General features: G+C 48.3%; 1 protein-coding gene across 1 annotated transcript in view; it reads left to right on the forward strand.

Moving 5' to 3' along the window:
- The window catches only part of eif2ak2 (eukaryotic translation initiation factor 2-alpha kinase 2), a 140,408-nt gene that overhangs the window by 99,060 nt on the left and 27,743 nt on the right, over positions 1–13,605 (forward strand). Inside the window, exon 11 of the mRNA XM_070884643.1 lies at positions 10,626–10,704. Coding sequence (XP_070740744.1) covers positions 10,626–10,704 — 79 coding nt within the window. The remainder of the gene's footprint in view (positions 1–10,625; positions 10,705–13,605) is intronic.

Genomic DNA, 13,605 nt, shown 5'->3' on the forward strand with positions numbered 1-13,605 from the left:
TGAAGTCCTGGAATTCAGTGCTTGTGAAGCACGGGCCATTGTCGCTGACCAAGACATCTGGTAGACCATGGGTGGTGAACATTGCCCGTAGACTTTTTACCGTGGCAGAGGATGTGCTTGAATTAAAAATGGCACACTCAATCAATTTGGAGTAGGCGTCTACTACAACTAAAAACATTTTTCCCATGAAAGGACCTGCGTAGTCCACATGGATGCGTGACCATGGCTTGGTGGGCCAGGACCAGGGGCTAAGGGGGGCTTCCCTGGGTGTGTTGCCCAGCTGGGCACACGTGTTGCACCTGCGAACACAAAGTTCCAGGTCTGCATCTATCCCTGGCCACCAAACGTGTCATCATGACAATGCCCGGGTGCTCATTGTAAAGCTCTCTGATAAACATCTCTCTGCCCCTCTGGGGCATGACTACATGGTTTCCCCACAGTAGGCAATCGGCCTGAATCGAGAGTTCATCCTTGCGCCTATGAAACGGTATAAATTCCTCAGGGCATGCCCTGTACGTGACTGCCCAGTCCCCATTCAGGACACATTTCTTAACTAAAGACAGTAGCAGGTCTTTATTTGTCCAGACTTTAATCTGACGGGCTGTCACAGGTGAGCCTTCGCTTTCGAAAGCTTCAATAGCCATGACCATCTCAGCATCATGCTCAGTTGCCCCCTCAGTGGTGGCTAGTGGGAGCCTGCTGAGCGCATCGGCGCAGTTTTCGGTGCCCGGTCTGTGCCAAATTGTGTAGTCATAGGTGGCTAACATGAGTGCCCACCTCTGTATGCGGGCCGATGCATTTGCCATTATGGCCTTGTTGTCAGCCAAAAGGGACGTTAGGGGTTTGTGATCTGTCTCCAGCTCAAATTTCCTGCCAAACAGGTACTGATGCATTTTTTTTACTGCATATACACATGCTAGCGCCTCCTTTTCTACCATCCAGTAGCCCCTTTCTGCCTGGGACAGACTTCTGGAGGCATAAGCTACCGGCTGTAACTAACCATTGGCATTCACATGCTGCAACACACACCCTACCCCATAGGACGACGCATCGCACGTTAGAACAGGTTTCTTACACGGGTCATATAACATTAACAGTTTGTTGGAGCATAACAAGTTGCGTGCTCTATCAAAAGCCCTTTCCTGGCTGTCCTCCCAGACCCATTCACGACCTTTGCGTAGGAGCACGTGTAGCGGCTCTAGCAGCGTGCTCAATTTGGGAAGAAAGTTACCAAAATAGTTCAGGAGCCCCAGGAATGAACGCAGCTCTGTCGTGTTACGGGGTTTGGGTGCTCTCTGGATCGCTTCCGTTTTGGACGCAGTAGGTCTGATCCCGTCTGCTGCTACCCTCATCCCCAGGAATTCTACCTCTGCAGCTAAGAAGACACACTTCGCCTTTTTCAGTTGCAGCCCTACCCGGTCCAATCTGCGTAGCACCTCCTCCAGGTTGTGGAGGTGTTCTTCAGTATCGCTACCCGTGATGAGGATGTCGTCTTGAAAAACCACCGTCCTTGGAATCGACTTGAGGAGGCTTTCCATATTTCGTTGGAAGATCGCGGCGGCCGAGCGAATCCCGAACGGACATCTGTTATACTCAAACAACCCCTTGTGTGTCGTGATGGTGGTCAGCTTCTTCGACTCACTCGTCAGCTCCTGGGTCATGTAAGCTGAGGTCAGGTCCAATTTTGAAAAAGGTTTGCCATCGGATAGCATCGCAAAGAGATCCTCTGCTCTCGGTAGCGGGTACTGGTCTTGGAGTGACACCCGATTGATGGTGGCCTTGTAATCGCCACATATCCTGACCGACCCATCCGCCTTGAGCACCGGCACAATCGGGCTCGCCCAGTCACTGAATTCGACTGGCGAGATGATGCCTTCCCTCAGCAGGCGGTCCAATTCGCATTCTATCTTTTCCCACATCACGTACGGCACCGCTCTGGCCTTGTGGTGTACTGGCCTGGCGCCCGGGTTTATGTGAATCATTACCTTGGTCCCCATGAAAGTGCCAATGCCGGGTTGAAATAGTGAGTCAAATTTGTCCAGGATCTGTGAGCATGATACTCACTCCACAGAGGAAATTGCATTGACATCGCCCCATTTCCAGTTCATGACAGCAAGCCAACTCCTCCCCAGTAGTGCGGGACCGTCCCCCGGGACAATCCAGAGTGGCAACCTGTTCTCCAAATCTTTGTGGGTCACGACTACCGTGGCGCTGCCTAGCACCGGAATGATCTGCTTTGTGTAAGTCCGTAGCTGTGTGTCAATCGGCAATAATTTTGGACACCCACAACTTTTCAAACTGTTTGATACCCATCAGGGACTGGCTGGTCCCCGTGTCTAGCTCCATTGATACTGGGATGCCATTGAGGAGCACTTCCATCATTATCGGTGGAGTCCTGGTATATGAACTGTATATGTGCTCCACATGAACTCGCTGAACTTCAGCTTCCAGCGATTTCCCCCAGTATTCATTTGGCCTCATAGGACTTACATCAGGCCCGTCCTCCTCGTACATCAACCTGGCTGCAGGCTTCCTGCACATATGCACCAAGTGACCGCTGACGTTGCAGTTTCTGCAGGTATATTGCTGATATCTGCAAGCTCTGGCTGGGTGTTTGCCTCCACACCTCCAGCATGAGCTGGAGGCCCCATTGTTGGAAACAAAAGGTCCATTACCAGTCGATCGTCTCTGACTGTCTCTGTAACTGTCCTTAAGCGCACCATTAACAGGTGTTGATGGCCCCATTACTGGCCGCATTGTCCATTGCGATGGCATGAATCGCCGTTCAGCTAGCCATTGTCTCAGTTGAATTCCCCCTTTGGGCTTGACTACATGCTGGGGCATATCCGATTGCCCTTGTCTGCCTAGAGAACTGTGTGCCGCAGTTTCCTGAAAACCCCAGCGTGCCCGATGTCCTCAATAAAAAAGTCTCGCAGCATCTCCGCTCTGCATGCATCTGGGAACTTACATAGGCTCACCAGTCGCCGGAGATCTGCCACAAAGTCTGAAACGCTTTGCCCTTCTCGCCGCCGGTGCGTGTAAAACCGGTGTCTCGTTATGTGCATGTTGCTCGCCTGTTTCAGGTGTTCCCCAATCAACTTACTGAGTTCTTCGAACGTCTTGTCCGCCGGCTTCTCTGGCGCTAGAAGGACCTTTATCAGGGAGTACATTCTGGATCCACAAACCGTCAGGAGATGAGCCCTGCGTTTGTCGGCCGAATCCTGTCCCAACCATTCCTTAGTGACAAAACTTTGCTGTAGTCTCTCAATAAAGTCGTCCCAATCATAACCAACACAGTACCTCTCTTCTGTGCTGCTAGTGGCCATGCTTGCGTGGTTTAAATCCCAGTTTCTCGTCGCCAATGATATGTCCTTACTATACAGTATAAATGCACACGAGGCCCATATTTGAGAGATGGTCACTCTGTGACCAGTTACCTTTATTACCAATCCCTCAAGTGATGAAGGTGGGTGGAGCTTCCCCTTTTATACCTGAAAGTCCAGATTAGGAGTGTCTCCCACAAGTTCACCCCCTTGTGGTCAATGTTCTCAAGGTGTACAACTTAGGTCAGCTTATACATGGGTTACAATGATAGTTGAATACATGACACACTCTATCTAGGCCCCTCATAATTTTATATACCTCAATAAGGTCACCCCTCAGCCTCCTCTGTTCTAAGGAAAACAAGCCCAGCCTATCCAATCTGTCCTTATAGCTAAAATTTTCCAAACCAGGCAATATCCTCGTAAATCTCCTCTGTACCCTCTCCAGTGCAATCACATCTTTCCTGTAATGCGGTGACCAGAACTGCACGCAGTACTCCAGCTGTGGTCGAACTAGTGTTTTAGACAGTTCAAGCATAACCCCCCCCCGTTCTTGTATTCTATGCCTCGGCTAATAAAGGCAAGCATTCCGTATGCTTCTTCACCAGTTTATCTACCTAGCCTGCTACCTTCAGGGATCTATGGACCTGCACTCTAAGGTTGCTTTGTTCCTCTACACTTCTCAGTGTCTCAACATTTAATGTGTATTCCCTTTTCTTGTTAGCCCTCCCCAAATGGATTTGAGTATAGGAGCAGGGAGGTCTTACTGCAGTTGTACAGAGCCCTTGGTGAGGCCTCACCTGGAATATTGTGTTCAGTTTTGGTCTCCTAATCTGAGGAAGGACATTCTTGCTATTGAGGGAGTGCAGCAAAGGTTCACCAGACTGATTCCCGGGATGACAGGACTGGATTGACTGGGCCTGTATTCACTGGAGTTTAGAAAAATGAGAGGGGATCTCATAGAAACATATAAAATTCTGACAGGACTGGACAGGTTAGATGCAGGAAGAATGTTCCCGATGTTGGTAAAGTCCAGAACCAGGGGTCACAGTCTAAGGATAAGGGGTAAACCATTTAGGACCGAGATGATGAGAAACTTCTTCACTCAGAGAGCTGTTAACCTGTGGAATTCTCTACCGCAGAGAGTTGTTGATGCCAGTTCGTTAGATATATTCAAGAGGGAGTTAGATATGGCCCTTACAACTAAAGGGATCAAGGGGCATGGAGAGAAAGCAGGAAAGCGATACTGAGGTGAATGATCAGCCATGATCTTATTGAACGGTGGTGCAGGCTCGAAGGGCCGAATGGCCTACTCCTGCACCTATTTTCTATGTTTCTATGTTACCTCACACTTCTCCGGATTAAATTCCATTTGCCACTGTTCTGCCCACCTGACCAGTTCATTGATATCTCCCTGCAGTCCGCAGTTTTCTTCTTCATTATCAATCACACAGCCGATTTTTGTCACTCCTCATGTCCAGCATCCAGTACTGAATGAGCAGAAATTTCCTCCAATTAATTATTGGGAAGACCGAAGCCATTGTAATCGGTCCCCGCTACAAACTCTGTTCCCTAGCCACCGACCGCATCCCTCTCGCTGGTCACTGTCTGGGGCTGAACCAGACCATTCGCAATCTTGCCGTCCTATTCGACCCTGAGCTGAGCTTCTGACCGTATATCCAAGACTGCAATCTTCCACCTCCTTAACATCGCCCGACTCCGCCCCTGCCTCAGATCATCTGCTTCTGAAATCCTTATCCATGCTTTTGTTACCTCTAGACTAGACTGTTCCAATGCTCTCTTGGCTGGTCTCCCATCTTCTGTAGACTTGAGGTCATCCAAAACTCTGCTGACTCTCACCAAGTCCCACTCACCCATCATCCCCTGTGCTCGCTGCCTGTGTCCTAACTTGCACCAAGTCCTGTTTACCCATCATCCCTGTGCCCGCTGACCTACATTGGCTCCCGGTCCGGCAACGCCTCGATTTTTAAAATTCTCATCCTTGTTTTCAAATCCCTCCATGGCCTCGCCCCTCCCTATCTCTGTAATCTGCTCCAGCCCTGCAACTCCACCATCAAGATCTCTGCTCTGCTCCAATTCTAGACTCTTGCACATCCCTGATCACCTGTCCTAATATCTCCTTAATAAAAGCAGAAATTGCTGGAAATACACAGCGGGTCAGGCAACATGGTGAGAGAAACTGAGTTAACGTTTCAGGTCGAACACCTTTCAAAAGGCTCACCCTATCTTTCGCTTTCCACAGACACTGCCTGATTTGCTGAGTATTTCCAACATTTTCTGTTATTTCAGATTTCCACCATCCGCAGTATTTTGCTTTTCTAATATCGAATCTTACAGCACAGCATGAGGCCATTTGGCCCGTCGTGCCTGTACCGGCTCTTTGAAAGAGCTGTCCAATTTAGTCCCATTCTCTCATAGCCTTGTGAATCTTTCCTTTTCAAATATTTATCTAATTCCCTTTTGAAAGTTACTATTGAATCTGATTCCACCATCCTTTCAGGCAGCCTGTTCCAGATCACAACGACCCTCTGTGTGAAACAGTCTCTCCTCATTTCTCCTTTAGTTCTTTTGGCAATTATTTTAAATCGATGACCTCTGGTTACCAACCCATTTGCCAGAGGGAACAGTTTATCCCTACTTTGTTATGTCCTTAGATGCTCGAACAATGACTCCATGAGGCAATGTGTTGTACTTGAACTGTAGTGACCTTAGTCCTTTATTTGTTAACTCCAGAGTGAGGATCACACCTGGTGGCCTGCCTTTTATACTAGGCCAGGCACACCTGTACAGGTAACCTACAAGTCTTCCACTGCCGTGCCCTCTGGTGGCACACCTTGTGATAGTACTAACATAGTAGGATACATGACATACTCTATCAAAACTCCTCATGATTTTAAAAAGCTCTATTAAATCTCCCTTTAACCTTCTCTGCTCTAAGGAGAACAATCCCAGCTTCTCCAGTCTCTCCACGTAATTGAACTCCCTCATCCCTGGTCATCATCCTGGTAAACCTCCTCCGTAACCTCTCCAGGGCCTGGACATCCTTCCTAAAATATGGAGCCCAGAATTGTGGACAATACTCCGGCTGGGGCCTAACCAGCGATCTGTAAAGGTTTAGCGTGACTTGCTTGTTTTTCAACCACTGCCCCTATTTACAAAGCCAAGTATCCCACACGCTTTCTCAACTGCCTCATCACCTTGCTCTGCCACCTTCACAGGTTTGTGAATATTCAGCCCCAGGGCCCTCTGCCCTTACACCAAGCCCCTCAAAATAGAACCATTTCGATTGTACCGCCCTCTCCATGTTGTTTCTCCCAGTGCATCACTTCACACCTATCCGCATTAAATTGCATCTGCCATGTGCCTGCCCATTTCACCAGTCTGTCTGTAATCCTGAAATCTGCTTCTATCCGCCTCACTATTTACTGTATCACCCGCAAACTTTGAAATTATAGTCCCTATACGCATGTCCAGGTCATTTATATACAACAAGAAAAGCTATGGGGCCAGAACCTCCACTGTTTTTGCATGCTTAACGCCCATTTAACCGCTGAAATGATGTATAACGCCCATATATTGCCCAATCTGGCACAAAATGGAAACTGACGGGCTTTTTTAGGAGACTGATCGCTGAGCGTTATTTTCTCCATGGGCTTAAGGCCGAGAAAAAATATTACCGCCTGCCCACTTTTTTGGGGCAGAATCAGCAGAATGGGCGAATTCAACGCCCATATTATCGACCAGCGTTACTTTCCTCACGGACTTAACGCCGAGATTCAATAATAACGCCCATGGCTGTTTTTTGTCGTAAAGAGCATATTTACCCAAACTAGGACCATGGAGATCGCCCATGGTCAATTTCACCACCTCGCACACATATCACCCACAATATCGCCCGCTCAAAAAACCGCCCACACAAAGTGGAACTAACCGGGACGGACGCCAGCAGTGTGACTGGCATTTGTTAAATCCCACTCTTACGTGAGGAGCTGATATCGGAAAGATTTGCCTGAAAGAGCGCTGATGTGAGTGACAACGCTGACACACTGCTGTGTGTGTGCAGCTCAGACATCAATGGTGCCCATCACCTTGGTGCCAGTTAAAGTTTACGTTGATTGATGTTGAGTTGTATTTAACCCTTTCACAGTAAGGAATCACCAATGTGTAACGGTCCAGCTATCTGAGACAATGTGCAACAAGGTTATGTTCAGTGACAAAAGTTTAATACCAACATTAGCCTGAAATAATAAGTGACACAGGCAATAATACCCAACCCCCGCCCACACCCCACTTTTCCCACCATTGACATAAATCACATGTTCAACATGTCCAGCAACACAGAATACAAAGGCAAAGCAGGAGCGTGGTCCCCAGCCCCCATACATTGCAACAAATTGCATACACCCAGATGGAGATATAACACAGCCAGCACCTGTGCACATGCACCTCACTTTCCTTCCCCCATCTCTTTCTTCTCCCCACCTCTATCCCTTCCCCTCCTCGCTCCACGGCTGAGGAGCTCCTCATTGGGAGGGATGAAGACAGATGCGATGGGTGCACGGGTACAGGAGAGGGGGGGGGTGCCGAGGGGGCAACATTCTCTGATGCAGAAGCAGGATCTTGGTCCTTGCTCTCATCTGTCATTCGCAGTGGTGGTGCAGGACCTAGGGGTGGAGTGCTGCGCTCTGGGACCACTGGGAGCCCTCTGCCACCACTGTTCCTGGCTACCAGCTCCAGGGCCTCCTCCATCCCTTCCATGTTATATCTTATTTGTTGGACAAAAACTCGGTGCCAACTATGTTCTTGGTGCTTAGTAAGCTTTTTGCTACTGGTGAATCTCCGTCATGCCTCCCACAACAGCTAGACAAGCACACACCACAGCCACACACGCTTTCAGTGCTTCTGAGCTCCCTCTCTCTCTGTCTCCTCTTCTGCGCATGTCTTGATGACCCTTGACCTCCTAAATTGCGGGAATCGAGCGTTGCTATGCCGTTGCTAAGGACGGCCACACTTTACGGCAGAAGGTCAAAAAATTTAACGCTACCACCCATTTGATACCGCTCGCGGTAACGCCTATTTTCAAAAATGTAAATTAGATGTTTTGAAAATGGGCGAGAAGCCGGCGATCTGAAACCCTTTTTTACCGCCCACACTGGAAATAACGCCCATTGTTGGGCGATAAGCTCAAACTGGAGGTTCTAGCCCATGGTCCCAATACCGACCCCAGGGGGAACCCCACTGCATACTTCCTTCCGGTTAGAATACCTTCCATTCACCACTGCTCCCTGCCTCCTATCGCTTAGCCAATCACGTACCCAAGTTACCATCGTCCCTTTAAACCCACGTGCTTCTATTTCTGACTAAGTCTGTTATGCGGTACTTTATCACATGCCTTTTGAAAGTCTATATATGCAACATTTACTGCACCACCTTCATCAACTCTCTCGGTTACTTCATCAAAGAACTCCAATATCTCCTTATGTGGCTCGAATCTTGACTGATCACGCTCCTATCAAGTGCCTTGGGACATTTTACTACATTACAGGCACCATATAAATACAAGATGTTGCTGTTGCCTGTTTATTGGATTCATAAGAACATAAAAAATAGGAGCAGGAGTCGGCCATACGGCCCCTTGAGCCTGCTCCATCATTCAATAAGATCATGGCAGATCATCGACCTCAACTCCACTTTCCCGCCCGATCGCCATATCCCTTGATTCCCCTAGATTCCAAAAATCTACCGATCTCCGCCTTGAATATATTCAGAGACTCAGCATCCACAGCCCTCTGGGGCAGAGAAGCCCTCTCATCCCAGGAATCAATCTAGTGAACCCCCGTTGTACAGCCTCCAAGGCAAGTATAAGGAGACCAAAACTGTGCACAGTACTCCAGGTGTGGTCTCACCAAGGCCCTTTACAATTGTAGCAAGACTTCCTCACTCTTATACTCCAACCCTCTAGCAACAAAGGGCAACATGCCATTTGCCTTCCTTGTGGCTTGCTGCACCTGCACGCTAGCTTTGTGTGTTTCTTGCACAAGGGCACCCAAATCTCTCTAAACACCAACATTGAAAAGTTTCTCACCATTTAATAAATATTCTGTTTTTCTATTCTTCCTACCAAAGTGAATAACCTCACATTTCCCCACATTGTACTCCATCTGCCACCTTACTGCCCACTCACTTGGTCTATCTATATCTCTTTGCAGACACTTTGTGTTCTCCTCACAGCTTACTGTCCCACCTAGCTTTGTATCCTCAGCAAACTTGGATACATTACACTCGGTCCTTTCATCTAGGTCATTAATATAGATTGTAAATAGCTGAGGCTCCAGCACTGACCCTTGCGGCACCCCACTAGTTACAGCCTGCCAACCTGAAAAAGACCCGTTTAACTCTAATCTCTGTTTTCTGTCCGTTAACCAATCCTCTATCCATGCTAATACATTACCTCCAATCCCATGAGCCCTTATCTTGTGTAATAACCTTTTATGTGGCAGCTTATCGAATGCCTTTTGGAAATCCAAATATACTACATCCACTGGTTCCCCCTTTATCTACCCTGCTAGTTACAGCCTCAAAAAACTCGAATAAATTTGTCAAACACGATTTCCCTTTCATAAAACTATGTTGACTCTGCCTAGTCATGTTATGATTGTCGAAGTGACCTGATACCATTTCCTTAACAATGGATTCCAGCATTTTCCCGATGACTGCTGTCAGGCTAACTGGCCTGTAGTTCCCTGTTTTCTCTCTCCCTCCTTTCTTGAACAGTGGGTTAGATTTGCTACCTTCCAATCTGCTGGGCCCGTTCTAAAATCTAGGGAATTTTGGAAGACCACAACCAATGCACCCACTATCTCTGCAGCCACCTCTTTTAGAACCCTAGGATGTGGGCCGTCAGGTCCAGGGGACTTGTCAGCTTTTAGTCCCATTAGTTTCTCTAGTACTTTTTCTCTACTTATATTAATTATATTAAGTTCCTCGCCCTCATTAGACCCTTAGTTACCCACTGTTTTAGGTAAGCTTTTTGCACCTTCTAATGTGAAGACAGATACAAAATATTTGTTTAACGTTTCTGCCATTTACTTATTCTCTGATTCAATTGGTTGAATGGAATAGATCATGCGATTTGTTTGGAGAGGTGTTTGATGCTTCTTGCAGAGTTACAATAACTTTTAATAACCCTTCTCTGGCTGCTCTGTGAATTGTGTTTGAGGAGCAGCATGAAATCGATTCAGTCGCAATGAACGGCCTTTCACATGTTTCTGATTCTCTTAGGAGGAATTCTGAACTTTCAGATGGTTCCAACTTCATCATATTCGAGCACAGTGCAGGAGAACATTCTACTCCCAAATCGGTACGGTACATTTTTTAAGACAAACTGCTGGTCCTCTTGACCATTTGGTGTTCTAGTTTTGCTTTCCTTTCTCGTCTTGTAAATGAAACACACAGTTAGTATGTAGGTACAGCAAGTAATCGGGAAGGCCAATGGAATGTTGGCCTTTATTGCAAGGGGGATAGAGTATAAAAGCAGAGAAGTCCTGCTACAACTGTACAGGGTATTGGTGAGACCACACCTGGAGTACTGTGTACAGTTTTGGTCTCCGTATTTAAGGAAGGATATACTTGCATTGGAGGCGGTTCAGAGAAGGTTCACGAGGTTGATTCCAGAGATGAAGGGGATGTCTTATGAAGAAAGGTTGAGCAGGTTGGGCCTATACTCATTGGAGTTTAGAAGAATGAGGTGATCTTATTGAAACATAAGATTCTGAGGGGGCTCGACAGGTTGAATGCAGAGAGGATGTTTCCCCTCATGGAGGAGTTTAGAACCAGGGGGCGTGGGCCCAAATTTCCCCCAGCACTGTGCGCCGTTTAATCGGTGCCCAGTGAGTTTTTTGACGCCGAAACCCAGTTCAAAGATTCCCCCGTGTTGGGGCGTCAGCGTGTACTACCAGCGCCATACATTCTGGCGCCATACATTCTGGCGCTGGTGTACCTGTGAGGAAGGTTCCCGCGCCAATTCTGGGCTTAAGGCCAAGTTTCCACCCATGGAAAATGTTTAACCCGGACACACAGACCCTATAATCACCGTAGAAAAAAGCCTTAGCTTCAGTTGGAGAAACCCGCACTGGCCCACTCTTATCCCCGGCCGAATGGATCCCCTCACTAATACTTTAACTTTCAGTACCATTAAAAATACTACATTGCCTGTAAGTAAGTATAAAAATAAAAATGTTAAATGAAAACTTAACAATGCTGCTCCTGCGATGTTAAACTGCCATAAAATAAAAAAAATTAAATTTTTCCGTCGATGTTTCCCAAAATTCTTCAAAGTTAATCCACCAGGCTCCATCTTCCGAAACATCCACCAGGTTTTCCCCAAAAATGAAGTTTTCTTCTGTGAACAGCAAGGGCAGCCTTCTGCCATTTCTCCTCCTCGACTGCAGCTGCTGCTATCCCAGGCCGAAGGTCTACACCCACACGGCCCGGTACTATCCCAGGCCGAAGGTCTACACCCACACGGCCTGGTACTATCCCAGGCCGAAGGTCTACACCCACATGGCCCGCTGCTATCCCAGGCCGAAGGTCTACACCCACACGGCCCGGTACTATCCCAGGCCGAAGGTCTACATCCACACGGCCCGGTACTATCCCAGGCCGAAGGTCTACACCCACACGGCCCCGCTACTATCCCAGGCCGAAGGTCTACACCCACATGGCCCCGGTACTATCCCAGGACGAAGGTCTACACCCACACGGCCCAGTACTGTCCCAGGCTGAAGGTCTACACCCACACGGCCCAGTACTATCCCAGGCCGAAGGTCTACACGCACATGGCCCCGGTACTATCCCAGGCCACACGGCCCGATACTATCCCAGGCTGAAGGTCCTCCACCCACACGGCCCGCTACTATCCCAGGCTGAAGGTCTACACCCACATGGTCCGGTACTATCCCAGGCCGAAGGTCTACACCCACACGGCCCGGTACTATCCCAGGCTGAAGGTCCTCCACCCACACGGCCCAGTACTATCCCAGGCCGAAGGTCTACACCCACACGGCCCGGTACTATCCCAGGCCGAAGGTCTACACACACATGGCCCGGTACTATCCCAGGCCGAAGGTCTACACGCACATGGCCCCGGTACTATCCCAGGCCACACGGCCCGATACTATCCCAGGCTGAAGGTCCTCCACCCACACGGCCCGCTACTATCCCAGGCTGAAGGTCCTCCACCCACACGGCCCGCTACTATCCCAGGCTGAAGGTCTACACCCACATGGCCCGGTACTATCCCAGGCCGAAGGTCTACACCCACACGGCCCGCTACTATCCCAGGCTGAAGGTCTACACCCACATGGCCCGGTACTATCCCAGGCCGAAGGTCTACACCCACACGGCCCGGTACTATCCCAGGCCGAAGGTCTACACACACATGGCCCGGTACTATCCCAGGCCGAAGGTCCTATACCCACACAGCCCTGGTACTATCCTAACTCCGAAGGTCCTATACCCACACGGCCTGCTGCTATCCCAGGCCGAAGGTCTACACCCACACGGCCCGGTACTATCCCAGGCTGAAGGTCTACACACAGAAGACAGTGCAAGACATTCCAGGCTCATGGGAAAGCAGCAGTGATTTCTAATAAAGACTGGACATTACATCATTATTAAATAATCCCACCACAAATCTTTAATGTTTAAATGGAGTGTTGCAGTGCTTAGGTGGAAATAATGCACAATATATTTGTGGAGATATTAAATTTGCATGTTCCTGTACAAAGTTGTTCCTGGATCTTATAACACTGGGTCAGGGTCACTGATACATGCACCATGGTCCTGCATTGCATGTATCAGTGACCCAAAAAAAGTTAGGATCCATGAACACCTTAGTAGTGGAACCTGCCCCTGTATCATTTAAAGTAATATGTTCCAAGGTTTGAGGCCATTTTGCATGTTGTGTCCGTCCCTTTATCCCATAATACGTTTGAGTGCAGCATTAAGAAATGAAGTGCAGGAATCAGTTTAAAAGTTCAAAATCAATGTGTTTATTAAATACTTGTACAGCACAGTGGTAATTTAATATGACATATTAAAACCTTAGAAACTTTAATGATTACAGTAGCAAACATTATAAAAACCAACCAGACCAACCAGAAAACAAACAAACAAGCCATCTATCCTCGTCCTCAGCGCTGCGCGCCAATCCTGCCCCAGTAGATGCTACTACCCCTGCACGTGCCCGTAGTTGCAGACT

This window comes from Pristiophorus japonicus, chromosome 7 (assembly GCF_044704955.1).
Source record: "Pristiophorus japonicus isolate sPriJap1 chromosome 7, sPriJap1.hap1, whole genome shotgun sequence".
NCBI lineage: Eukaryota > Metazoa > Chordata > Chondrichthyes > Pristiophoridae > Pristiophorus > Pristiophorus japonicus.